Raw genomic sequence first — 27,155 nt, forward strand, 5'->3', positions numbered from 1 at the left:
TTGCAATACTGCTCATCATGCCATCGCGTATCCTCCTCCAAAATGCAACCATTCTCATCCCCTCAGGTGAACCAAATGACTACGTTGTTCCCCTTCAGGGACATTCTCTGTTAATTGAAGATAACAAGATCTCACAAATTTCACCGCATATTAGTCCAACAGCCGGAACTGATGTCATCGATTGTACCGGCAAGATTATCTCGCCGGGGTTCATCGATACACATCATCATGTCTGGCAAACGCAGCTAAAAGGGCGTCATGCGAACCAAACTCTTTTGGAGTATATTCCAAGTGGTTCGTTGATGCTCATTTATCTGATCCCATGAAAAGCGGAGAAAAGCTAACTTTACATTACTAGGTAATATGCAACAAACTAACTACTCTCCAGAAGATGTTTTTTGGGGTGAGCTCGGAGGCTGTCTTGAAGCCGTAGACGCAGGCACCACGACAGTGGTAGACCATGCCCACATGAATGTTTCGCCAGCTCATAGTGAGTTTTCCCTTGCGAAACGTGTCTAGAAAAAAAAATTGGCTGTGTCTGAATCATTTCAATGAATGAATCCAGCTTCAAATGCTATCGAGGCTACCGTTTCGTCGGGAATTCGTTCTGTGTTTTGCTACACACCTACCATGCGAATCAAAAAGTTTCAGCCGGACATGGCTCTTGACGGAGGCTTGCTGGATGACTGGGTGCTGGAGCATATGAAATATTTGGGCGCCGCTGCTCCTTTTGGCAATGGCCGTGTTCAACTAGGCCTCGCTTTTGATGGCTACATGCTGCCAAAGGAACAAGTAGTGTCCCTGTATAACCAAGCACGCAGTATTGGGGTCCAGGTTATTACCTCGCATTTTGTGCCTGGTTATTTCGGTGAGTCCACCCAACTACCACAGTTGGGCCATTGCTTAAACGATGTGTCAATAGATAATGTTTCGCTCATTGAAACGCTTGAGGCGTACGGGTTGCTGAGATCGGACATTCTCCTTTCACATGCAAATATAATGACCCAGAGTGAAATCGAAAAGCTCACTCAAGCAAAAGCAAGGATATCGTCAACTCCAGGCACAGAGCTACAAATGGGACATGGTGATATTGTTTGTTTCCAAAAAGGCTGCCTCGATATCAGCTCCCTGGGAGTTGATTGTCATAGCAGTATGTCCGGCGACATGGTCTCCCAAATGCGTTTGGCCTTGCAACACGAACGATCACGTCGCAACAAGGAAATAATCTCCCAAGGGAAAAGGGTCCGGTCGCTGAACATCTATGTTCAGGATGTTTTTCGGCTTGGCACCATTCAAGGAGCGCGAGCAGTTCACATGGAGGACAAACTGGGATCAATTGAAGTTGGAAAACTTGCAGACCTTGTCATTTTTGACGGAAGCAGCCCTGGGATGGTCTGCGCACCTGAACAGGATCCCGTTGCTGCTATAGTGCTTCACTCTTCCGTCCGTGATGTTGACACGGTCATCATCGATGGCACTGTTCGCAAGCGCGAGGGGAAACTAGATTCAGTGAGCATCAATCCCTCACTCAAAGGAGTGGCAATTCCACCACAAACGGTTGGATGGAATCATATTGCCAGAGAGTTGGTATCTAGTCGCAAGAGGATCGAGGATGCTATCGCAAAGGCAAACGCCAATGAGCCCGAAGCACTTGTTGAGGCGCTCATGAAATTCCGCCGTCTCGACGAGAACAAGTTTGTAAATCTTTAAGCTAGCGTTGCCTGTCCATAGTAGTTCAATTAAGAACTGTTGTTGACTTTGTTGACTTTGTTGACTTTGTTGTAGATTCCCAGATGGGCCATTGGTCACGCGCTCAGCCTCCACTACTGTGCCGATCGCGGCAGGTGGAGCCCTGAACCAACCATCACCTGAGTCCATCATTCTTATCATCGGATCTTCATCAACATCACTGTTATTATATCGATTGCTGTTAATTGATTTTCTCTCCTTAATTCAAATCTCGCCAACGTTCACTACACTGTGCATGAACTAGATTGTTAGTCGACTTGCCCCGTTTTAACACCAGAAGATGCCGCGAGAGGAGCCTCTCCTAGCTCCGCGCCAGTCCTCGGAGGGCTCGTCGCTCAGGAGTGAGGACGAGGAGGATGCTCTGTTAACAGGAGAACGGATCGCTCGATCGGAACAGCGAGGATGGCCGTTTTGGCGACAGGTCGGACTGTTTACCTGGTCGCTCATAGCCACTGTCGCCATCATCATCCTGGCTGTCACGTACCAGCATCAACTGACGACCCAACCCGGCTCGGACGGGCTCACTTGGGGCCCCGGCGGAAAACCCAGCGGCAAACGCAACGTCATATTCATGGTTTCTGATGGAATGGGCCCAAGCAGCTTGTCCCTGACAAGGAGCTTCCGCCAGCTCGAGCAAGGGCTCCCCTTGGACGACACCCTGGTCCTAGATAAACACCACGTCGGAAGTTCGCGAACACGGTCGTCGTCCAGCTTGGTTACAGATTCGGCAGCAGGAGCAACGGCTTTTTCTTGCGGGCTCAAGAGTTACAATGGCGCTATCTCCGTCCTACCGAACCACACTGCTTGTGGAACTGTACTGGAGGCAGCGCATCTTGCAGGGTACAAGACAGGGCTGGTAGTAACAACCCGCATCACCGATGCAACACCGGCTTGCTTTGCATCTCACGCAAACCGACGAGAATACGAAGACCTGATCGCAGAACAAGAGATCGGCGAACACCCCTTGGGCCGAGTTGTCGACTTGATTCTCGGGGGTGGGCGATGCCACTTTTTGCCGCAAAACGCCGAAGGGGGTTGCCGCGCAGATGACCGGGATTTGATTGAGGCTGCCAAGGACAACGGCTTTAACTATGTTAATGATCGCACTGGATTTGATGGACTTGAGAACGGCCAGGGCGTCAAACTCCCGTTGTTGGGTCTATTTGCGGAGAAGGATATTCCATTTGAAATCGACCGTCGTCATGCTAATGACGTCTACCCATCTTTGGACGAGATGGCTCGTACTGCATTGACTGCTCTTAGCAAGGCGACTGAGGATAGTGACAAGGGCTTTTTCATCATGATCGAAGGGTCGCGAATTGACCATGCCGGCCATGGAAATGACCCCGCAGCACAAGTACATGAGGTTCTTGCATACGACAGAACATTTGCGGCTGTGTTAGATTTCATAGAGAAGGATGATACCCCCACTGTTCTTGTCAGCACCTCCGACCATGAGACTGGTGGCCTGGCCATCGGACGGCAGTTGCACAAGGCATATCCCGAATACAAATGGCTCCCTGATGTTCTGGCCAAGGCCACTTATTCATCCGAATATCTAGAGAAACAACTGAATGAGTATCTCGCCATGGATGGGGCAAATAAAAGCAGTAAAAAGCAACGCAGCTACGTTCGTGAAGAGCTTTTGAAGAATGGCCTAGGAATCGAGGATGCAACCGACGAAGAAGTCGATTCCTTGCTTATCCCCGACGACGAGCAACCTCCAAAGTACATTCTTGCAGACATGATCAGCCGGCGTGCCCAGATAGGCTGGTCGACTCACGGACATTCTGGTAAGTTTGCAGAAAAGATAAAAAAAGATGGTGTAGTTCACGACTAACTATTTGTACCAGGCGCCGATGTTAATATATACGCATCATCGACAAAAGACGCATGGCCACTGGTCGGAAACCACGAGAACACAGAGGTTGGCAACTTTCTGGCCTCGTTCCTCGATCTTGACGTGGATGCTGTGACCGCGAAGCTGCAAGAGCAGGCCTCGTTATCCTGGATGGGTGATCAGCTTGGAGCGGATATCCGCGTGGAGCAATTAGACAGTTACCATGGAGACTTTCGTAAGCGTGGAGAAGATTGCGGATGCGGTGCCCATTAAGTGAAAACTTTTGATGGGATGACCTCTTGTTTATAATCTGCGTCAGCATAGACTCATCTGTGCCTTTTTTTATTGTATTTTCTTGACCTTCTTTTCGGCATCGAGATGGGCGTTTTGGGGCAAGTGAACGACTGTTATTATTCAATGTTATTTTAATCATGCTGGTATTTGGATTTGAAACTGAATACATGGATATTTGAAAACGTGATCCCTCTTTTCCTCGCTAATCTGAAGTTATCTCTTTCTCAGTTGAACCCCCAGGCCTCCTATTTTCTATTCTTTCATCTCTATTCAAATCCTCACCATCTCATAGTCCATTTGCCAGGGAAGCGTCTGACCGCGACCTGAGTGAATAACGACAGCCATCTGGTACCATGCTAATCTTCCTCTTCTTGTCTTGGTGATGCAACTCGTCAGAAGGGGCAGCGGGGGATTTTGTTGAAGACGAGAGATCAAACGTGACACTTCTTTTCCTCTTCTTGTTTTCCGACGTCAGTTTCTTCTTGGGTCTGATAACGAGAGTGGCTGTGCGAGTGCGATTCAACAGAGTACGAGTAAGCTGGACTGTATTGCTGCTGCCGTTGTCGTTGTCGTCGTTGTCGTCGTTGTCGTTGTTGTCGTCGTCCATTACACGCATGACATTTGTGAGAAAGTCGTTGTGTCTCCCAGGCTTTCCAAGAGACTTGTCACCATGGACAGCAAATGGATCGTCGAGTAGATCGAAATTCTTGACAAAGTTCTTTTCGTTACACATGACAATGTCGTCGCTGACAGGTGAGCCATCATGAGTGATGAGAGGATTAGTATAGCAATCATTGGAAGAAACAGCGCAGCCCTTTGCCCAGGCATTATGCATATCAACCTGTGCAGCGAATCGCTGCTGAGCTGTCATTCCAGTATTTTTGTTGTTGCTTTTGTTGTTATCGAGAGGGAAGCCCAAGTCGTCGAACAAGACTCCTTCCATTGGACGGTTAGCTTGGAGTTGGAGATATCTCTGTCTCTGATAAAACAGTTTCTCGGCTTCATCGTTATAATCCCCATGGAACTCGGTGTCCTGGTCTTTGTCGTCGTAGCCATCAACAGCAACAGTAGTAATGGCAGTGGCATCGTCTAGAACCATCTCCTCAGCGAGACCGAAAAAGGGGTGAGTCTGATACATCTCGATCAACTCTTGTGCGGCAGTGGTGCATGCGCCACACAAACCACTTATGATAGGTTTGTTGTCCTTGGCCTTTTCGCTTTGAAAACTAGCCTCTTCTTCACCATAGTCCTCAATCGTATCGCTGGCCCATCTCGCAGTTGGACCGGTTTCGTCGGGTAAGACGATGATGAATTGATCAAGGTTGCCAGTCACCTCGTTCTCAGGCTCTGGATGTTGAGGCGTACAGTCGTCATGGAAATTCAAGGGTAAATACGTGAGACTGTCTCGCTGAAATTGGATACAGCGTAGTGAGATGTCATAATCGATGTGGCCACAAAGGACATACAGGTATGCGTTGAACAGGCACATGGTGTTGTCTTTTGTTGGTTGTTATGCACTGCTGTTGGTGAGAGCTTGAAAGAGGAGAGGTGTGCTGGAGGGGCTGGAGGAGAGTGAAAGAAAAGCACCACCCTCTGAGGGGTGTGAAGCCATGGTGGGTAACAAGGACAATATCATGCTAAATCATGCCAAATCGTGCTAATTTCCATCAATTCATTAATGTCAGAATCCACAATCACAGACTTGTCAGATCTAAGCGGAATAAACAAAGAAACCTACAGCTAGATCTCTTCAAGTGAATAGATATTGGTTTGCATCCAATATAATCAATCACTAGCATTAATCCAAGATAGAACCAAGAGGCTATGCAAACAGAGTAACTACCACAAGACTATACATGTGAATAGATCAATTATCTTTAAACATAAAGACAAAGATGACATGAAAATTTATCAATTGATATCAATAGGAGAACAGCATAATGTTGCAAAATTGATACCAGTCTTAAATGTTATGGATGTTTCCAAATCCGGAAATACCCGTTACTCAACGCGCAATTGGTACTTAGTCCATCTGCGACACTCAATCGAGGTCAACACAAAGATTAGAATAAATTAAAACGTGAAATTGGAGATCATTAATGAGTAGTTAGCCACTCTTACTTGCGAGAACTGCGAGAACGAAAGATGTGCAAATGAAATATATACAAATGTAGACGCAACAGTGCGTTACGCCACCAGCAAGGGAAAAAAAAAAAAATACAGCCAACATCAAATCCAGATAATCGAGGGAGTGATATAGAAATAAATTACAGGGTTATAGATTTTCCCGTTTTCGAAAAAAAATAAAAAATAAAAAAGGACAGCACAACGCAAACAAGTTTTACATGGCGATCAGAGCCACGACGGCAACCAAAACGGCAAACATCGAGCCCTGAAGCATGTGCTCGTTGGCGGAAGCGGCCCCAGTCTTAGGGGAGTCACCGCCCTGGCTAAAGCCGGTAGAAGCGGGCGAAGAACCAGACGAAGTGCTAGAGCCGTCAGAGCTGTCAGAACCAGAGTCGGAGGAGCCACCGCTGGAGCTCTGGCCACCGCTTCCGCCGCTGCTGCTGCCAGGAACACTGTCGGCAACGCTGGTAGAAGCAGATGTAGCGGTACTAGTGCCAGTGCCAGTGCCAGTGCCAGTGCCAGTGCTAGTGCTGCTAGAAGTGGATGTGGTGGCACCGAGAGTCATGTTCAACCCAGTGGCCTCGAAAGAACCGAGAACAGTGTTAGCGTTGACAATCTCAACGGTGTTGTTGGTGCCAGCATCATCGGTGTAGATGTAGGCCTGGTCACCTTTGATGTTGGCGCCGGAAGGAGGATCGTAGCAGGTGACGCTGACCTCGGCGAAGGTAGCATAGTAGTAACCAGGGTCCTTGATGTCCGCGGTGTCCCAGCTGATTTCACCACCAGCCCATGCAATGGTACCTGGAGCGTTGGTCGAGAGACCAGCGGGCCAGAGAGACAATTGGAGGCGAGATGGGGTCTGGGGGAACTTGTATTGCTGGGTTGTTTCATTGTAGGTGTCGGCCTTTTTCAAGACACGCACGGATTTACCGTCAAGAGACCAGGTGATGTCATCAGGGGTCCAGTCAATTTCATAGGTGTGGTAGTTTTCGAACGTGTCGGTGGTCGTCGCGTTGACACTGTTTTCCCCTGCCAATGGGGTTAGTTTTCGTCGACAAGGAAAGAGCACGGTGCGGGATACTCACAATCAAGAATACCCTGGAAATAGAAGTTGGTTTGGGCGGTGGTCAGCTCGGTACCGACGAACTCGTAATCGATTTCATCCTTGACATCAGACAGAAGAATAAAGGCAGTGACGACACCAGCGGTGCGGGAGGTCTTCAACTTGGCCGAGACCTTTCCGTACCAGATGTAGTGGTTGTAGGCAAGGAGCGTTCCGACGGAGCCCTTGGCCATGGTCAAGAGCAGCTCCCCGTTGTGGACGAGTGGCTTTCCGCTCGAAACCCAGTCAGACTCGGTGGCGTTTCCCAGATATTTATCATTCGATTCAACGCCGGCCAGGTTGGACCAATCGTTGAAGGTCTTGCTCTCGCAGACAGGCTCCGGGGTGCATGCGTCCAAGCTGTTAGAGTTGATCGGGTCGCAGCCTCCCAGGCAGTAAGCGCCAGTACCGCATTCTCCGTACTCTGTCAAATGTACAATGATTAGCAATGGCCATCAACCCTTTCGAGAGCCAGGACAACTCACGAGAACAGCACGGCTTGTCGGACGGGCACTTGGTGCCACTGCCACAAGTGGTGCTGCTAGCAGCGGCAGCAACGGAAGCAGTCAAGGCTGCAACGAAAGCAGCAGCGAAACGAACCATTGTAGCGTAGAGTAGATACGTTCAATATACACAAAAGCTAGGGGGGGGATGTTAGGAGAGGTGGTTCACGCGTTTGTTGGGCTTGGGAGACGGTACCAGGAACGAGAGGATAGGCGACGCGAAAACACGCAGCAAAAGGAGACCGCGGAAAGCGATAACCGGAAAGCGAAGGTATACAAAAGACCGGAAACGAGCGTCGGTATAGAGGAGAACGAGGTACAAGAAGGCAAACGAGCAAGATGGAAGTCGCACACAGAACGGTTGTCGGCCTTCCTGAAGGAAGCAGCCGGGATTAGCGGCGTATTAACCTGCTTGGACAATGGACATGCATGGCGATAAGCAGTGGAGCTCTTTCCTAAAGGGGCTAGCGGGCGGCGAGGAGCGCTCCTGTTGGTTCTGCTTGGCAGTTTTTGCGGGGCAGGCTAGCCTGTGATTGGCGGGACGTCCCCAATTAGGCTCGGCAGGGATGGGGCCCCAGCAAATCACCGCCTGCATAAAAACTGGAGGGGCCGAAGGGGAGGGGCGGTGGGCCAATCACGCGACTTGCGCTCTGAGACTAGCCCAGCTGCCTCAGGGGGGAGCCTTCCATTTTGGGAAGAGCTAACTGCGCCTTGCCGAAACGGGATACGCTAGTGTCGCCTCTCGCTAAAAACGGTCTTTTCGAGTTTCCATGCTTGGCTTTGCAGATCGAAAAATGATTCTTCGACGTGTTGTTGACGATGATGACGATTGCGCATAACCCAGCGAGGTTGGGCCGCCGGTCGTCATTAATAACTCGTGTTACCAGCCTGCAAGGGACACAAGACAGACAGCTCGTGTTGCACTTGCAGAACAACACTAGTACGCGCTGTTCAGGCAAATTGCAAACGCCACGGCGCCGCCTCGCGGTCCCGTGACACCATAGCTCTGGGTTTTCTTGTTTGCTGTGACTCGTGGGGTGAGACAAAGAAAACTTTTTTTCTTGGTTCCCCAATATAATTTTCAGCCTCGCATGACTAGCATTTCAATTCCCGGTTTTTGAATTTTGAATTTTCTTGTGGTTTAGGCTTGGTAAGCTCGCGTAGTATCAAGACTATGGACTCCTTGAGAGACAAATATTAATATATCAACCTTTTTTTTATTTTTATTTTTCGAATTTAGCCCAGCTACCTACATAGCCTAGATTACCCATCCAAATCCTCCTTGCTATCCATGATCCCCAAGCTGGAAAAAGGCCGATCTCGCTATGCAACGCGAACAATCTCCGGAAATGATCTCGTGCCATTGGTATGAACATCGAACACTCTCTGCGAGAGGAATGCCAATGGCATAGAACAGAGAAAAAAAAAGAAGAGACTCTTTAGAACAAAAAGAAAGAAAGAAAGAAAGGAAAAGACATGCAACTTGACAGGCACCCCGATATCACTGCTCCACTTTTGTAAAATCTCCAAGAGAAAGAACCCAAAGTCCCAGCAAAGTTTTTGTTTTGTCACCATTTCATACCACACTATTGGCCCTTTTCACGGTGGGATGGTTTTCATCACCACCAGGGCACTGCTGCTCAAAGCTGCGGTGGGCTGGCTGGACAAAGTAGCGCAGCTGCGTGGTCAGCTGTAGATCTTTCTCGCAAGGATCAGTCGAGTATGTGACTGCCAAATCTTCGTAACAGCCGCGATTGTGGCGCCAATTGGAAAAGGTCTGCATGACCTTGCGGGCTACAGCCACGCTAAAAAATACTGCGGTCGCTGTTGTTGCATTAGTAGGGTACGTAGTAGGGCACATATCTCGAGTGGCAGGCAGCTATATCTGACTTACCATTTCCAGTGTTGAATGCCCACACAAAGTCGACGTTGCCTACCCCGGCCACATCCTCGACTTCGCGGATCCATTTGTGGTAGCTTGCCTGGTCTGCAAAGAGCTTGGATCTCACAAATGTGAGACGGCGGCGTTCGCGATGGGGGTGGCCCATTCGTTTCAATGTGTCAGTCCACTCCATGGGCAGTCCAAGTTTGACTGTCCAATCACCACGCCCAAAAATAGACTCGCCACGGGTCGCTTGCGATTCGGTGTTCCGATCGACAAAGATCTGCGCATGAAGGGCGTACTGGAACACAACAATCGCCTTGTGATCGTCCACGATGCTGAGGTCGTAGACCGGGCCTTCGTGGATCCGAACGGCTACGTAGCTGAGGAAGCGAGCAATGCTTCTTACAGGTCCCTCGATACTGACCACGCCGGCTTTGCCAAATTCAAGAACGGGGTCATCATGGCGGTGGTGGTTCGCGTGCACTTCATCACCCTCTTTGCTGCCCTTGGAACGATTGGGCAAGCGAGGTGTATAACCGTTGTGACCATTAGAAATTGGTTTTCCGTATCGTCCGACTCGCACATGGGCTTTTTCAGTATGATGTACGTTGGGCTTGTCTGCTACAACTCTTGCCCAGGTATTGGAATGGTGTATCTGAAAGTCGTCGCTGCAAGGTGAGTGCTGCTGGGTCGGGTAGTCAAGGTGGACTTCGACTGCTGCAGCTTCCTGCTTCAACGGGCCATCTTCCTATGTCTGGTATTAGACGATGAATTTATTATTTGAGAAGAGCTTGAGGGACTTGCAATGACAGTCAAAGGGTAAGGAGATGCCGCGTCTCTCTCTCTTAGCTGAATCGAAGCTCCCCTGAATTCGTTGACTAGCTGCACACTCAACTGGCCGATCTTGTTGGCTTCGGTGTTGTAGCCTTGTACACGGAGCTGCTTCAGTCAGCCTGCTTGCTATCTTCAATGAGACTACCCCTCCTTGATGCAAACAAACCTGTTCTGCAACAATTGCCATGTTCTTCAAACATGAAGCTATGAGACCATCAAGGTGGTCAACAGACTGGAATTTCTCCATGGTTTGTCACTGCTGCTTCACAATTCTTCCATGCACAGGGACGAAAGTGAAGAGGGGTGTTGTTGTTGTTGTATTAATATCTGACCAGCAAAGTTGGTTCCTGCATTGCGTCAGTATTCACGCGTATTCACACAGACACTACTGAGGAGAAAGAAAGGTCTTTCAGATGTGTGCTCACACTGTTTGGATGAAGATTTTACCATATGGGTCAGGAAAGATAGTAGAGATGAAAAGATCACAAGATGAGGGAAGAGATAAGAGATGTCAAAGACGGAAATGTGAGGGGCAGGTGATGGAGCAGGGCGCAGAGGGTTGGCCGTTGCTAGGTTGCTGGGTTGCTGGGTTGCTGGGCGTTTGATATGGGGAGGGGCAAACAGAGCAGTGTGTCGGTCACTCCTTGGAGAAGCTCTATGTGGACTCTCACCTGTCACCTTTTTGGGCGATCAAAGAACTTTGTTAGCCTGCAGGATCAACAAGCTCAACACCACGACCAGAATTATAAGCACAGGGGATTTTCTGTACATCATGTGATATTTTATATTTTTTAAAAAATGTGCTTTATTCTAATATAGAGTCTCATGGATATCTCTTTAAAAGAAAGCCTGGCTTGGGATAAAAGCCATTGCTGTGTCAAAGAAAGCCCAAAGAACTGCGCCTTTTCACTTCAGCAAGCATAGCATTCCTAGTGTCCCTTGTCCTTGAAGCTGCGTCTCTGTTCTCACGACCTCGTCGAAGGAGGTACTTGGTACATTCTCCCACTGTGCCCCAGACGAGATATTTGTATGGCTTTGGGATTTCTTCCAAGACATTGCCGTCAGATTTTGCTGTTGCTGACTCGTGTACAAGCTGGCAGCTGATATCATCTGCCATGCCTTGAAGTTGCCCATACACCATTTCAATCATGGGGCGTCTGTATCGAACCTGTTCGTTGCGGAGAGTTCGAGCCCTTTCGATTGACTTGCGATTGTGGGTGGCGAGGACCAGATCTGCCTGAGGAAACTCTTGGGTTTGCGAATCACTCGGTCTTAAACCTGGACCGTACTGTCTCGTGATCAAAGACTGGGCGATGGCATCGTAAGAACGGTCTGTCCCAGCCTTGGTTTCCCAGAACAGATGACGGGGGTCACTGCTCAGGTATGCCCCGCGAACGAGCTTCACGCCGAGCACGAACCCTTCTTGACTTGCGGCGGCCAGGTGAGACGCCAGAGTGCCTGGGGTGGACAGCAGATAGGCCTGGTATGTGTTATAGACAAGGGCGCGAGGCTTGCCCTGCAGCGAAAACGACCTGTTGTACCTTCGCTGCAGGCCCAAAACCCAGGCATCGATAGTGGACTGGACAGCATGCTGCTCCGCGTCAAACAGCAACTGGACTCCCCGATCTCTCGCGCGGTCACAGATGTCGGTGATGGCCTGGTCGAGTTCAAGCGAGGGGGGCAGGCCGTGGATGAGGTGGCTGAGCGCTTCTGTGCCGGCGCCGGTGAACTTGAGCGCGACGAAATCGCCTTCCTGGGCAAGCGCGAGCGTCTGCAGCGTGCCTTCCTTCCACTCGAGCACCTCGTGCGCCTGCCGTGCGGCGTCTCTGCGCGCGGCCTCGTGCGCTTCCCGTGACTCCAGCGCACGTGCTTCGTGCTCGTCCATGACGACTTCTCGCCCATAGCCCAGGATGACTCCGGCATACCCCAGGCCCTTGAGGTCTGATATCGTTGTTTCGACCTCGTCCGGTGCCTCGCCAGCACAGAACTGCGAGTAGATTGTTTGTCGCAGCGCCGTCTTGAGAATGCTATTCTGGTCTGGATCGAGCACCTTGGCCTTGGACTCCGCCACGAACGAGAGCGACGCCAAAGCGGGCATCAACAATGCGGGGATCGACGTGACGGTTGTGATGGACAATGAGCGTATGATTGTGCTGAGTGGGAGTATCCCCAGCGAAGAGCCGGGCTTGTGTGGCCATTTAGCGTCATGTGTTGCAGCCACAGTACTTGCGACTGCCTGCCGACTTTTCGTGGCCCGATGCAAGCATCTGGAAGAACGAGGCTGGGATAGTTTGGCTGCGTCCCAGGATCTCCGGTAGAGATCTCGCTTCAGGGTTGACGTAAACATCTAGTTATATACCCGGATCGAGATGGAATACTCCGCAATGCTACTGTGAAGCTTCACGAGGACGACTTGCTATAGATTGAGCACGTCTCCGGGCGGAATCCATATTTCATACTGTCAAGATGTCCTCTCCCATCTCGATACTAGTGATCCATCTCCCGGCGGGCTATCAGTACGGCGGTAGTGTCCTGCCGGATTAGGGAATTTGTCTAATCAAGGGTGGCAACCGGCCCGGTGACGCGCAACTATTTCATACATCATTGGCAAAGGCCGGTAGCCAGATCCCGGCTACACGGCTATTGCCCCCCTATGATTCGAGGGAAAATCATGCGTTTTTATCATCAGGGACTTGGTCATGGTGCAGCACCCCACCATGATACCGGATCAGTGCAGCTTTGGGTGTAATAGATCGAGAAAATATGCAGTCATTCGACAAACAGGATAGGGGATAGCGTTTGTACAAGGAAACCTTTTGCTGCAACTGGAGATCGGGCTGTCGTCTCTTCAACTACCATGTCCTACTTGGCCATTGAACAACGCATCTATAGATCGATGGGAAGTGGGGTGGGCGAACTGTAAAGCTCTGGCTATTGCGGGGCTGCCAAACACTAAAATGATGTAACATACATTTAAGAGACATAATATGATATATTCGGCTCTTCCGGTATAAATTCATACTCAATTATATTCGTGAGCCGCGTCACTCCGACAGCGGTGGAAATTCTCTGAGGAAACTGTTTTGGGAAAAACGCAAGAGTCAGCAAATTATAATACTTGCATCTACGCGGACAACAAACGTACTGAGAAGGGCACTCATATCCACCAGGATTACGGTCAAGGTATAATTGATGGTACTCTTCGGCGTCCCACCATTTCTCAGCCGGAATTATTTGCGTAGTGACAGGCTTCTTGTACCACTGCTTTGCAATTTTTTCTGTCACATCCTTTGCTATTTGCGACTGCTCGTCGTCGTGCGTGAAGATGGCGCTGCGGTACTGAGTGCCGACATCTGGGCCCTGGCGGTTCGCCGTTGTCGGGTCGTGCATGCGATAGAAAAATTCCAATAATTGGCGGTAGGTCACGAGAGAGGGATCGAATGTGACTTGAAGAGCTTCGGCGTCTGTTTAATAGTTGTAAGTAACTTTTTTTTCCCCTTTGGTTCATCGTGTTGAGAAGAGTCAAAAACGTACGTCCAGTGTCACCCGAACAGACACTCCTATACGATGGCGAATCTGTGTGTCCTCCGGCATATCCAACCTTGGCATCCAACAGTCCCTTCCCGTTTCCAAAATGCTTGCGATATAAATGCTCGACGCCCCAGAAACAACCGGCAGCTACTGTCGCTTTTTGCGCGTTGTCCGGCATCGTGATGTTGCGGGCAGAGAGAGGTTCGGTTGCTGAGAAACCCAGTGAAGAACTAGTGGATAGGGGTCGAAACAAGCGTGAGAAGAAAAAGCTCATGACTCTTTTGATGCCAGAATGAAATGCTTGAAGAATGAAAAGACGTACGGTGTGTTGTTTGCGCGGGTGATTATATGCAGGCGAAGGTCAGCACAATGAGAGACGTGCGAAAGGCTTTCGATGAGAGTAGGGCTTGCTCAGTAAGAACAGAAAGGTTTGCGACTGCACTTTTATTCGAATTAGATCAATCTGGTGTTTTTTGGGAGAAGAATATTTCAAAATACAGGACGATGGTAGAAAACAGAGCAGTGGCGTCATCTACGCGATGACAAATCCCCGCTATCTGTGATTGGCGGAAACCGACATCCAATGGACCCACCGCTCTATACAGTAAAATGACAACATCTGTTTACGACTTTGCGTCCATTCAGATGCAGATATGCACCATTGTCAAGTACAACCCGACATATGACCAGGGCTTGATCTAGCACTCCCTACTGGTACCCATAAACAACGCCGCCCTTTATCCGTATATTAGAAGCAGAACAACAAGTCACTGCTGGACATTGGAAATTGATATGGATATTACAAAAGAAGCAAAATTTGCAATGAACAAAACATTAACATTCGACCATCATGCCAGATTCTAAAATTCTTATTTTTAGAAGCTTTTTCAAATGGACCGTTCCGATGTCCTTTTGATTGCTCCTCATAATCGCCACAAAAATCATTAGTAATATATATAAACTGATGAACTGATACGTAAACGACAACGATGTTTGATAAGTTGATGGCGATTGTGAATAACATTGAATGTTATCGCCAACTGATTATCCGCATTCCCTTGCCCGTCTTTACACCTGCAGTCCTTATCAATTGATATGCAAAAGCAATGATATTCGGCAAAGGAAGGGCGTAGGTCTGAACAGCAAAGGTGGACCAGCCAATTCTGAGCAATACCCAGCTCCGGTCTCTAGCAAATTCGTAGTGTCGGAATCGAAATTACTTGAATTGACCAATCCCGACCTCTTGGATACGGGTTAATAAGTGTTAGTTTTCACTTATGCATAGTAAGAATCTATTATCTCACTGAATTCGTAGAAGGAATCTTATTTCACTTTTGAAATTTGTTATCTTTTCTCACCAATAACCCTACAAGTCAACTCTACAAAATATGCCAATACTATCAGAATGGAGAAGGTAGAATAAATAAAAAAAGAACCCATAAAGTGGGACGTAGGGCCTCACTAAGACTGCGTCTGCGGAGGTGCCTAAATCGGAAACAAGTCGTCGCTAACTGAATTGAGCCGGCATAATTGTGGAGCATGGATGTTAGCCCTAATTTGCCGTGCTGTAAAGAGAAGATATTTTATTTTGTAAAATTTATTTATTTATAGAAGCATTTCTGAAAGAATAAGAGCATATTTAAATTAGCCAGGTGACGAAATACAACTGGGAAAACAAATCCGATAAAGAAAATATAAACACGTTCATGAAGAATATCATCATCGAATCGGGTTATGACACCTGGAAAAGAGTATAAATCTACATACACAAAAAAAAAAGGGATAAAAAAAGCATCCGGCACATCAAATATACTCCAGAACACCCAACTTAAAGCTCCGTAGCCCCTGCAAATAAGGTGGTATTACAAAGCGAACCATACCATACGCCATTATGACAAAGAAGGGCCTTGACAGATTGTACACCATGTCTCGTTGAATTTTACCTCAAGGCTCCCCTTACCGCCGGTCCAAGGCTAAATCGGGCCTCTGGGTTTGCGCCAGCCGCCATGCTGAGTCTCATGGCATCACGACCAGTGAGACTCACTTCTCGAGGGCGCAGGTCACCGCCCATTGTGATACGTCGGGAATTCTTCGTCACCGAGAGAACGCGTGGGCCGAGAACATTGGGTTTGGTATCATTGATCTTGTCACTTTTGACCATGCGCCTTGCTTCTGAAGCAGAGAACATGCCGGTATCTGGAGGTGAACTGCCGAGGGACCCAGCTGTAGGGCTTCGGCGACGCTGAGATTTGCCTACGGGAGCAGCGGAAGCACCGTTTCCAAACTGGCCGCCAGAAATTCGTCTCATGGCTGCATTGATTTTAATGGCATCCTCCTTGTCGGCTTTCCAACCTTTCTCACTGTCGGGGGCCGGGCTGGGGCTGCTGTAGCCACCACTGGGAGAGCGTACGGCGATCTTGGATGGCCGGTCAATCGATGGCCGGTTTAAGAAACTGCTATTTTCTATACTACGCAGAGGAGAATGCTCTTCTAGCGAGATATTGGTCGCAGTGGGTGGAACAGGTGATCCGGGTTTCTTTGCCAAAAAGCCAGCCTTGAATCGATTGTTCTTATTTTGGATTTCCAAATTCGACTCTGGCGGGGGGGTAGGAGATGAAGATCTGGGCGATGATTCGTCATTCTTGGTGAAGACAGGGATCCCTCGGGGAACAGGCGATATTCTAGGAAGTGGCAGCTCTTCCGACGAATCTGCCGCGGGTGCCTCTGATTTCTGTGGTGTCTTTTCGAACTCTGCAAGGGATCCGTCTTGCTCATCATCTTTCCATCGAACTGCTCGCTTGCTTGTCTTGATAGGAGTCTTTTTAGGGGTGAACGTGACTGCCTTCTTTGCAGTAATCGTCTTGCGACGGCGTGGGGAATTCTTTATCGGAGAAACAACAACGTGTGGTGCCATCGCCGTGACAGGTTTCAATGGCTTGGAAGGGATTCCAGCAAGGCTAGATTTTCTGCGCCGTACAGGAGCATCTGTCCTGGGTGTGGGAGAAATATCGATGGTCGGCATTTTTCCATCGGGCTTGACAATGTTGGTGACCGAAGTGGTACACGACGAAAGCATCTTGTGTAGAATCTTTTTGCCAACTTCAATCGCTTCTGCCTCGGTGAGCTGCATCATGTTCTCGATCGAAGAGACTATTTCAAATTGAGCCTGAAGGAGCATTTGCACCGTGGCTGTTTCTCCCATTTTCTCCTGTTCGGAAATAGTCGATAGCATTTCGCGGTCAGCATTGGCCTTGAGCAATTCTGCTTCACGAGTAAGGTTGGCGACGTCGGTATTGTCGCTGGTCTCGAATTCCCGGAGCTGGTTAACGCCGTGCTCAAGTGCGGTGTTGATAGCTCTATCCCAATTGTTCTTCGAAATTCGTTGGTTGAAGTGATGACGAGTGTTTTCTAATTCAAACAGAATACCTTGAGCTGTTTTTCGAATAGCCTGCAGGTTGGCCATTGGTGCTTCGCTCTCACACGAAGAGCAAACATTGTCGAAAGCAGCAATCCAGGATGATAACATGCCGATTCGTCGACTGACTTGTCTTAATTTCAGCATGCTGGACACTCTTTCTTGTCTCTCTGTTGCCGCATTCTCATAGGCAGTTCGCAGGCGAACCACGCCTTCTCGGGCTATGGCTTCTTTCTTTTCATTCTGTTTCCGGAATTTGGCGAAAGCAATGGATTCGTAGTCTTTCTGCTGAGCTTTGAGTTCCTTGATCAAAGCCATCTGCTCATCAATCTTGACGAGGAAGTCCTTAACATGACGGTTGACGTTATACACATTCCTTGTCACCTTTGTCTGGATGTTTTTCGCTCTGTTGGCATAGCGGAGCGTATTCTGGGTTTCGTCAAAGTGTTGGCTCGACGGGCTTACACAAACGATCATAACGGTTCTGCAATTACCCCCAAGCGAGAACTTCAGCAGTCGAGTAAGTTTGGAGTTCCGGTAAGGAATGTGGTTTCGCTTGCGTGGATCGCAAAGAGCGTTGATGCAGCTTCCCAGGGCAAGTAGCGATTTATTGATGTTAGCTCCCTCCTGGAGTCTCTCGCCTCGGTTTTTCGTTGCGCTTGCTCGCTCACTTCCAGCTAGATCGATGACGCTCAGAGTCGCCATTATGTGAGGTTCGTTAACATCTGCATTGCGATCTTTCTGAGCAACATTGATCTGGAGCACTGCATGGGACCGCGACGAAGTTGCGTTGGCTTCGGTGGGTGACATGGTACGGCGTTCGTTTCCGTGCATGATCATGTCCATGACTTCCTGCACGTTCTGGGGGTGGTGGCTAGATAACCCAGCAACTGAAACTGCTTGATTGGCATCTTCACGCAACATCAGACCCTTTCGTTCTCCCTCCACGAGCAGGTCTCGGATCGTTTCGTTATATATTTCGAGATACGAAAGCGAGACTTCGGTCATCTTTTCTCCTTTTCGGTCCTCAATTTTTTCGAAGAGCTCCTGCATTGTCAAAAAAATGATGCCGGGCTGCTGAGCTGTACCGGTAATAGTATGCGTCTTTCCACATCCAGTGGCACCGTAGGCGAAGACGGTCGCGTTGTATCCATCCAAGACGCTGTCCAGCAGGTTGCGCGACGTTGATTCGTAGACCTCGGCTTGGGTTGTATTCTCGTCGAAGATTCTATCGAAACCGAATGTCTGATCCTTGACTCGCCTTCCGTTTGGTACGACGCTGCGGGAGAATTTCTGCACAGGATTGTCTTCAGGGGGATCGAAAATCCTGGGAGTGTGTTAGAGGATCATTTTGTTCCAGGCTGCGCTATTTTTTATTTCCTATTACTCACAAGCATCTATCATCAACAACTTTGATGACGGGTCTGATTCCTCTCTGTGCCAGCTTTGGAGCACTGGGAACACCGGCGAGGGACCCATCGCCGAGGAACAAAGGTGTGTCATCACATTTGGAAAGTTGGGCAGCTTCTCGAATGGTAAAGGGCCGCACTCTGACCGTCACGGAGATTGATGACGAGGCGCTTTTTGCAGCCATCCCGAATGGCGTGTGGCTCACACTCTCGGCCTGGTTGTAAGGATGGGTAAATATGGCGGGTATGTGACTTTGCAATGCGTAAGCCCGGCTCTGCGATGGGCCAAAAAGGACAGTCGGCGAAATCGATAGAGGCGATATGATGCAAGAGTTGTAATAGAGTTGGTTGTTCGAAGGAATGTCGAGGTGGAGCCGTGGTGTTGAAATTCAAGCTGTGTTGTCTGTTTGATGACGCCCGTGCTCGTTGTCCGAGCAACCGCCCGCCGTGGCGTGCGTGGCGTTATGGCTCCGTTGGTCAGGGCCCAAAACTTCCCAGCCACGTTGTCTAATTCCACATGGTTTACAGCGTATTTCCACTGCATCCTCCATGCCTCAGGCTGTCGCATCTCCACAATAATAACATTCATTAATCATGCATGCATGCATTAAGCTCTAGCTGGCTATCCAACCACATTCAAATAAGAATACAAGCGTTATGCAGAGTTCTAATGACCTTTCAATTCATGTCTTTTCTTCAAGTCATTATATCAACGCTCGGTAGCTTAAAGCAACCAGCTCTGATGCAACTCAGTCCATTCCAATATCGTTAAAATCATCCATATTCCTGTAATTTGCGCCGTAACACCGTCAAACTTGCGTATTCGTATGCCCTGGCCATTTCAGAAGCAAGAAGAACATCATGCAGGTCATCATTCTATCTCATCATCCAGGGATGGAATAACCACGTCCCACCCAGGGCCCCCGCCAAGTTCGTCGCCATCTGAGCTTGTCCTAAAGCGAAAGGCAAGAGCCTGGCCGTTTCGAATATTTGCTGCTTGAAGGCTATGAGGAGAAACCTTCTTTGCGCCCTTCTTTATCGCTGGCTTGTCGCTCTCCTCAACTACAGGGTCCAACGTAATCCAACCGCGGTCGAGTTGATTCCGGTCGATGGGAACACCCAGTTCGATATCAGAGTGGTTTTCTGGGATCGCATCACCGTTAATTTCCTTGAGTCCACGAGCGTTGAGCGCGTTTAGGAGCTTTTCCTTGGTCGATGTGATCGATTCGTCCGCGGGAAGCATGAGCAGTACTGTTGTCTTGTGTTTCTTGAACCGCAAGGTCCAGTTAAGGGGTTCTTGTTTGGACTAGTACAGCAAGATAGTTAGCTTAACAGGACTTCACATGTGTACAATGAGTTTGGTATGGCTTACCATGATGGTTGTGGTGCAAACGTGTTGTGGCTTGTGTGGTCACTGGTCGCCATATCGTATCGATAACCGGAGAAAATCAAAAACCGCAGCTCCGCCGGCAAATCAGCTCAACGTCATGCTTGGAGCTTCTGGCAACCGTCAACACACCACCACAGCTGCATCCAAGCTATCTTCGATCGAATTGGATAATTTATTTCTTTTCTCTTTTATTTTTACTCACCCTCATTTTTTATCTTGCAAACGGGCATCCATTCTTCGCTATGGTAGACCCCAAACCTGACCGCAGCTGGTCCGATGAACCTGCACTGCTCAAGCTTGTGCATTGGTACAGGCTGTTTGACTCTACAGCACCGCCTCGTCTGGGCATAGACATCGATAGGCGGCTGCCCTACGTAGTCGTTTCTGCATTTTCGGTTGGCTTTGGCGTTGGGTCTTCGCACGGATCCAAAAAAGCAGCATTTCAGTTTCGCGCAGAGAACGCTCACCGATTTCCTACGACATCGACTGGGTGGTTCCAATACCACAAGACCAAGAACTACAAGTCAATTGTTGGAGGTGTTTTTGAAGGGGTCAAACTTGGGACGAGGCTAGGTGTCGGCGCAATGGCTTTTACTCTGTTTGAGGAGACTGTCGACTACGCACGCCACGATCGCCGGGACTTTATTTCTACAGTTATTGCTGGTCTGTCGTTTTCTGGAATCTACAGTGCTCTAGGTAAATATGCTTTTGTTTCTTTTTTTTTCTCGCGTTCATTTTGCTAACAAGGTATCATTCTAGCCCGCCACGACATATACACTGCCGCGCGTACAACCAAACTGGGCCTCAAGCTAAGTCTTGCGTACGGTTTGACTCAGGACGCTCTAGAGGCCATGAAAGGGAACCGTCCTGCGTACCTCCAGTCTCTGCTTGGTGGCCGTGATTCTCGATCAACACACGATACTGTGTGATGATGCTAACCCGACACTTGCAAACACCAACGACTTCTTTATTGAGGAGAAGACAAGCCGCTGCCTTCAGACAACGAAGCAGAATACTATCCGGACTTTCACTCTGGGACGAGCAACTGATCGAGGTCCTGTGTTTGACTGCTTCTCCAAGGCGGAAAGACCAGAAGCATCAGCTCAGAGCTGCTGTCCCAATGCCTCTGGCCATGCATAACATTATTCTCAGCCTCCTGCCAACGACGGCGGAACTATCGGAGAAAAGCGAGCTGGGACAAGCTCCGATTTCCCTCCGGGCGGGACTCACGGAAAGTCGGAAACCCAGGCAGGTCACATAAGCATGAGATCTATTATTTCATTTTTGGTACGTAGTAATTATGATTCTGGCCGGCGATATGGACTGCAGGTACACGTCTAGACGCTAGGCACGAGGCTTCCTGTGGGGGCCAGTTTCATGGTCTGGGGCCGACGATACCGTCTCAATGATGTAGTTATACAGCAGAGAATAATAATAATTAGCTGGAAAAAATACTGAAACTGACCTCTCCCGGTTATGGCATGTGTTTCGCAAATTTTTACGTTGCATATGTGGAATAAGGTGGAATAATCACTCAAAGCTAAGGCAAGGACATTTGCCGGGCCTGCCACCAATCGTTTATTTCTGGTTCTCTAATAATAATATACGATTCCAGAGCGGACGAAATATTAATTAATTAGTGTCCGGATGGCCCCCAACGCCCAACTCCGTTAGCTCCTAGCTAGCTGCCTTGACGATCTTCACCACCCAACGATGATGTTTGCCAGGACCGCCAGAAAGTAAGCGTTCCGCGGTTCCTTGCATATTTTTGGAACCCTTGTTTTACGTACCTTCCAAATTCTCTTAGGTTGGGGGACTTTTTTTTCCTTCTCTCTCTTATTCTAGAAGCCTTAGAAGGATTCTAGAAAATGCTAGCGCGTCGCAGATGGGACACTGACTAGCTTCGTTGGTTGGTCCATCAGACACGGTGATATCACGCATACTCCAGTGGCAGAAGTAACTCCCGGAGAAAATCACGGTATCTGCATGCCCCGCAAGTGGATGCCAGAGCGTGGAACTATCTGCCGGTGTTGCTGCTGCTCGCTGATCCTGTTCAGGAAGAAGAAAGAGAAGAAGAGAGCGCCGGAGTAAGTGAGTGAGATGTGAATGATTTGAATTCCGTTTATGGGTAGCAGTCAGAACAGAACACTGGTTCAAGATGGTGGCTAAAGTGGTGTGGAGGGAGCTTAAAATAGCCACAGCTCACCAGCCGCAGGGCTACCAGGATGCCTGCCGATGCAGCGAACTGTTACGTACCACGCAGGTCAACTAGTTACGATTAGTCGCGGTTGAATAATAATGGGGTTCATAATAATAACCATAATCGTCTGCGGACTCGGAGCACATAATAATTGCGCGCGATCCGTGGGCTGAGCTCCAACCAGGAATGACACCCGATTATCAAGCTGCTTTCAGCTGAAACCACGCAGTATCGACGCTAGTTCATTTCTTCTTTTTCTTCCTCGGTCTGTCCCAGCCAGAAGCAATTGCCGTTGATAATTGCTGTTGTCGTTGCATCATCCTTGGACCGGGTTTGCTGTCATTGAGAATCGCTGCTGCATCCCATCTCAGCTCTATTATTAGCTCCGATCTGTCCGTATCAGGACGACTGTACGAGTTGAGCAGCGTTCTGCTTACTCAGTAGAGCCAGTACTACTCCGTTGTCCTGTACTGGGGCTGCAGCCTGCACGTGTGGTTACTAGTTAGCCCATTCATTAGTTTCTTCTTCTTTTTTTTTTCTCGCCCGCGTGCTCTTTCTCCACGTGCATATACCAACCATTGCCCACTGCCAACGAGAAGAAACGCCGCCAAAGACGAAAGAAAGACGCGGTCGACCGATCGATCGAGAGTAGCAGAGCGAGCGAGCGAGCAAGCAAGTTGGGCTGCGGCGGAAACAGTTGATTGAAGCTACCAAACAATCGGGGCGGATCTCCCGTTCCTTCCTTCCCCGCCATCGTCAGCCCACGAACGCGACTTATTATTACAGCTTCCTCTGTCACGCTCTCTTTCTTTTTCTCACACGCGCGCGCTCATCTCTCACACTCTCCCTGTCGCCCTGTTTGCTAATCAAAAGCAAAGAAGTGGCCTGACGAAATATATATATCTCTATATCTATATATCTATCCAAACAAGCTGTCGCAACCCTCGTGCGGAACGGCAGATGCCACTATCGCCGACGTCATTTGCGAACCTCCGACCGGCCCTCGAACATCGCATCATGTGTATGCCCTGATACTCGCGCAAATTTTGAGCTGAGAATCTGTTGGAGGACTACATCTGAAGAAAACACTCGATTGGAGTAAGAGTAGCCATGCGGCGACAACGCCGTTCTAGCAGTGGTGCTTCCACCAAGGCGGCCGCTCCCATCCCGGAGGCCGTCTCGCTGATACACTCTTTCAATTCGGCCATGAACCCGAACCGCCCGGCTCGTCCGTCGCCTTTGGCCTCCTCGCAGATCCAGGGCATGCCGCTGGATCTGATTGACCGCATTCGCAACTTCCCTTTGTTCCAAGCGACCCCCGAGTCCTTCCTCGCAGAGGTAGGCTTGCATCTTCGCCCACAGCTGCATGCTGCCAACGACTACATCGTGACCGAGGGCGATGACGCCAAGGCCATGTATTGGCTGGTCCGGGGTGCCGTCTCTGTCACATCCCGCGACGGCGAGAGTGTCCATGCAGAGCTAAAGCCGGGTGCCTTTTTCGGTGAAATCGGCGTGCTCATGGACCGACCACGCACAGCGACCATCATTGCGCGCACTCGGTGCCTGCTCGTCGTCCTCACCAAGGAGGACTTCCGCAAAATCTTGCCCCGGTTTCCCGACGTCGAGCGGGCCATTCGAGAAGAGGCCCTGGAGCGCTTGATGATCCTCGAAAAGAAAAATGGAGATCCATCGTCGAAAACCACGGGGCCCAATCGAAGAGGCTCCAAGAGACTACGCGACAGCACTTCTGGGAATCTCTCGCCAGGAGAAGAGAACGATTTGCGAACGATGAACATTCATAAGAAGCGGAAATCGCCCAGTCCCGGCATAGCTGACATCTCTTCGAGTGTGTTGGCAAATGGCTTGGTCAATGTGCGTCTGCTGCTGAAGGAAATGCCTCTATTCTCGGGTCTGCCGCCAGATCTTCTACACTTTCTCGGTCTCAAACTCCAGCCGCTATCCTATCCGCCCTTCACCGATATCATCCGACAGGATACCCTCGGCCGTGAAATCTACTTCATTGTTCGAGGCGAAGTTGAGGTCCTCAACGAGAACCAGGATCCCGAAAATCCTCGAAGAGGGTCAGATGACCAGGGTGGTCGTGGCGTTCAAGTCAAGGCACGTTTGCGACAAGGCCAATACTTTGGTGAGATTGTTAGTTTGTCCTTGACACCTCGTCGAACCGCCACTGTGAGGTCAGTGACCTCAGTCGAATGTTTGATGCTGAGTGGTGACGTTTTGGTCGAATTCTGGGAAAAATGTCCAGATGACTTACGAAAACAAATCGAGAATACAGCAAAGAGTCGACTTGGATCTGCTGGGGATAATGATATTCTCATGCCTGATGCCAAAGATCCAACGCCCCCCATGAACCAGTTAACCATCAACGACAAGCTCAAACTCACTAGCCTTCGACGTAAGTCTATGCCAATGGTGACCTTGACGGAATCTGAATTAGACACTACTCCCCTCAAACCGGCTGGCGCTGCAGATTCCCCCGTTCTAAGTCCTTCTGACCCCGATCCTTTCCTAAACGTTGGTCTCGACAACGTTAAACTTCGTCGAGGCTCCGCCGGGTTTATCTATCCAAAGGAGTCTTCGAGTGCAGATAGCACCCGGCAGCCAACACCTACTGGATCACGTCGCAGTTCTCTTGCTCATGTGTCGCGCCCAAAGCCAGCTCCTTCCAGAGCACGATCAGCTACTCTGCTCGAGCGCTCCGAGCCAGGAAACCGTGGCTTTTTGCCAGACAATGTGCTTCTACGTGTGTTCCAGCTCCTAGACTTACATGAGTTATTACGGTTGCGGGCTGTGTCGGTCCATTGGTCTGAGACCCTAACCAATTCACCCACTCTCTGCCAATTTTTAGACCTCAGTTTCTACAACCGCAAAGTGACAGACCATGCGCTATCAACGGTCATATGCCCTTTCGTCCGAGACAGACCCCGTTATATTGATATTAACAATTGTTTCCATATCACGGACGAGGGTTTCAGTATGTTAGCAAAGACCTGCGGTCACAACGTTCGAGCGTGGAAGATGAAGAGCGTGTGGGATGTCACGGCAAGTGCAATTCTGGAAATGGCAAATAGGGCAACAGAGCTTCAAGAAGTGGACCTGAGCAATTGTAGGAAAGTGAGCGATACCCTTTTGGCGAGGCTTGTTGGGTGGACAGTTCCAGCGGCATCACTTGCCCATCATAACCAAGTCATGCGAAGCAGCATAAAACCGACCTTGCAGACGGCAAACGGTGCAGTTTATGGTTGTCCGCAACTGAAACGGTTAACCTTGTCATACTGCAAACATGTCACAGACCGCTCAATGCACCACATTGCTTCGCATGCTGCTTCGCGTATTGAGCAAGTCGACCTCACCAGATGTACAACCATTACCGATCAAGGGTTCCAGTACTGGGGCAATGCGCAGTTCACAAGATTACGAAAACTTTGCCTAGCTGATTGCACTTATTTAACGGACCACGCCATCGTCTGTTTGACAAATGCTGCTAAAAATCTACAGGAATTAGACCTGGTAAGTGAAAACACGCCATTTAATGATAGCAGGCTATACGAGAATAATCTAACGATGGTATTTAGTCGTTTTGCTGCGCCTTGTCAGATACCGCTACTGAAGTCCTCGCCCTCCAGTGCCCCCAGCTTTTGAAGCTGAATATGTCATTTTGTGGGTCTGCTGTATCAGACCCTTCGCTCAGAAGCCTAAGTCTGCATCTTTTGCTTCTGCAAGAATTGTCGGTTCGCGGCTGCGTACGTGTAACAGGTATTGGGGTGGAGGCCGTTGCAGATGGCTGCCAGAACCTCAACTATCTCAATGTCAGCCAGTGCAAAAACCTCACTCCTTGGCTGGAGCACGGCGGTCAAACCCGATATCAAAAGAAGATCCATTTCGAGACTGTTACCAGAGACGGTAGCCTGTTCCGATGATATGTCGTGGAAACCCACGTTTGTTGATATTTGCCCGTGTGATTTACTCATTATGGAAATGAGTTACGGTTGTGTCTTTTTTTCTTTTACTCACATATATGCTTCACAGTTGACTCGACTTATTTACTTAATCTGTTGCGACATATAATGCTGAGATTTGGGTCGACTTGCATGATGCTTGAAAGCTATGACGTATGATGCCCATGCAAGCCGTTTTGATTTTCTTGTTTTATTCCCTATGTTCATTATTTTTATTCTACCACGAGTTCCTTTTATTGGACCAAGGAGGCATCGGGGCGTTCAAAGAAGGAAGATAGGCGCGAAGAGACTGTTTTTTGCGTGGCTTTCTTGGTTTTATTTTTCTTGAGACGGCCTTTCTTGTATTCGATCGACAGTCTGTTCATTGTTTGGATATATCATCAGTTCAAAATCGGCCTAAAATCCTTTCAATTCTTGTTGGTTTACATATGAATAACATTGAAAGTTTTGTCAAAATTCAGGAAACCTGTTTTGTTTAGTGCTTTCTTTTTGCTCTTTGTTGTCTTGTTTGTTTAGCACCGCTGATCTTTGATGGCACTGGCAATCGCTATTGTCCCTTGACAAAACCACTGTCTTCACATTTCCTTGTGAGGGAAAAGATTGTTTGATTGCTTGTCAGCCACTTTTCGCACCACAATTCATTGAAATGGTACCTTCTTTCATCGAAATGGATCAAACAACATCAAACAAAGAATCTTGGGGACCATTATGACTCCCCTGTTTTCCAAAAACAAACACAATGTATTGTGTCCTTCCGAATGTCGATTTAATGTCTTTATAGGAGCTCATGTACACAAAGGATGGTTAGGAACAATGTGTCTTTTTCTTCTCACATGTTGTTTGTGTCAAACAATCTGTCCCCTTGGAGGGCAGCAAGCTTTGGCATGTATAAAAAC

At 49.0% G+C, this 27,155-nt stretch overlaps 9 protein-coding genes across 9 annotated transcripts; 3 read left to right on the top strand and 6 right to left on the bottom strand.

Moving 5' to 3' along the window:
- Positions 1-17: 17 nt before the first annotated feature.
- On the top strand, positions 18-3,862 carry TRUGW13939_00627 (uncharacterized protein; the record flags this gene model as incomplete). The annotated part of the gene is made up of 6 exons (XM_035483834.1): positions 18-294; positions 359-490; positions 566-868; positions 923-1,698; positions 2,027-3,542; positions 3,603-3,862. 6 exons carry the CDS (start codon positions 18-20, stop codon positions 3,860-3,862), a joined length of 3,264 nt encoding a protein of 1,087 aa, XP_035339727.1.
- Positions 3,863-4,169: 307 nt separating this feature from the next.
- TRUGW13939_00628 (uncharacterized protein) lies at positions 4,170-5,372 on the bottom strand (the record flags this gene model as incomplete). The annotated part of the gene is made up of 1 exon (XM_035483835.1): positions 4,170-5,372. One exon carries the CDS (start codon positions 5,370-5,372, stop codon positions 4,170-4,172), a length of 1,203 nt encoding a protein of 400 aa, XP_035339728.1.
- Positions 5,373-6,224: 852 nt separating this feature from the next.
- Positions 6,225-7,715, bottom strand: TRUGW13939_00629 (uncharacterized protein; the record flags this gene model as incomplete). The annotated part of the gene is made up of 3 exons (XM_035483836.1): positions 6,225-7,039; positions 7,096-7,536; positions 7,598-7,715. 3 exons carry the CDS (start codon positions 7,713-7,715, stop codon positions 6,225-6,227), a joined length of 1,374 nt encoding a protein of 457 aa, XP_035339729.1.
- A 1,476-nt stretch (positions 7,716-9,191) lies between these two features.
- On the bottom strand, positions 9,192-10,581 carry TRUGW13939_00630 (uncharacterized protein; the record flags this gene model as incomplete). The annotated part of the gene is made up of 4 exons (XM_035483837.1): positions 9,192-9,439; positions 9,510-10,248; positions 10,311-10,439; positions 10,501-10,581. 4 exons carry the CDS (start codon positions 10,579-10,581, stop codon positions 9,192-9,194), a joined length of 1,197 nt encoding a protein of 398 aa, XP_035339730.1.
- A 630-nt stretch (positions 10,582-11,211) lies between these two features.
- Positions 11,212-12,681, bottom strand: TRUGW13939_00631 (uncharacterized protein; the record flags this gene model as incomplete). Its single annotated transcript, XM_035483838.1, has 1 exon — positions 11,212-12,681. One exon carries the CDS (start codon positions 12,679-12,681, stop codon positions 11,212-11,214), a length of 1,470 nt encoding a protein of 489 aa, XP_035339731.1.
- A 697-nt stretch (positions 12,682-13,378) lies between these two features.
- TRUGW13939_00632 (uncharacterized protein) lies at positions 13,379-14,043 on the bottom strand (the record flags this gene model as incomplete). The annotated part of the gene is made up of 3 exons (XM_035483839.1): positions 13,379-13,412; positions 13,480-13,798; positions 13,869-14,043. 3 exons carry the CDS (start codon positions 14,041-14,043, stop codon positions 13,379-13,381), a joined length of 528 nt encoding a protein of 175 aa, XP_035339732.1.
- A 1,761-nt stretch (positions 14,044-15,804) lies between these two features.
- Positions 15,805-20,064, bottom strand: TRUGW13939_00633 (uncharacterized protein; the record flags this gene model as incomplete). The annotated part of the gene is made up of 4 exons (XM_035483840.1): positions 15,805-18,607; positions 18,672-18,941; positions 19,604-19,995; positions 20,062-20,064. 4 exons carry the CDS (start codon positions 20,062-20,064, stop codon positions 15,805-15,807), a joined length of 3,468 nt encoding a protein of 1,155 aa, XP_035339733.1.
- Positions 20,065-20,321: 257 nt separating this feature from the next.
- On the top strand, positions 20,322-21,008 carry TRUGW13939_00634 (uncharacterized protein; the record flags this gene model as incomplete). The annotated part of the gene is made up of 2 exons (XM_035483841.1): positions 20,322-20,775; positions 20,839-21,008. 2 exons carry the CDS (start codon positions 20,322-20,324, stop codon positions 21,006-21,008), a joined length of 624 nt encoding a protein of 207 aa, XP_035339734.1.
- Positions 21,009-23,389: 2,381 nt separating this feature from the next.
- TRUGW13939_00635 (uncharacterized protein) lies at positions 23,390-26,220 on the top strand (the record flags this gene model as incomplete). Its single annotated transcript, XM_035483842.1, has 2 exons — positions 23,390-25,810; positions 25,876-26,220. The coding sequence occupies 2 exons, from the start codon at positions 23,390-23,392 to the stop codon at positions 26,218-26,220; spliced, it is 2,766 nt and encodes a 921-aa protein (XP_035339735.1).
- Between the last annotated feature and the right edge of the window lie 935 nt (positions 26,221-27,155).

Source organism: Talaromyces rugulosus, chromosome I (genome assembly GCF_013368755.1).
Source record: "Talaromyces rugulosus chromosome I, complete sequence".
Lineage (NCBI taxonomy): Eukaryota > Fungi > Ascomycota > Eurotiomycetes > Eurotiales > Trichocomaceae > Talaromyces > Talaromyces rugulosus.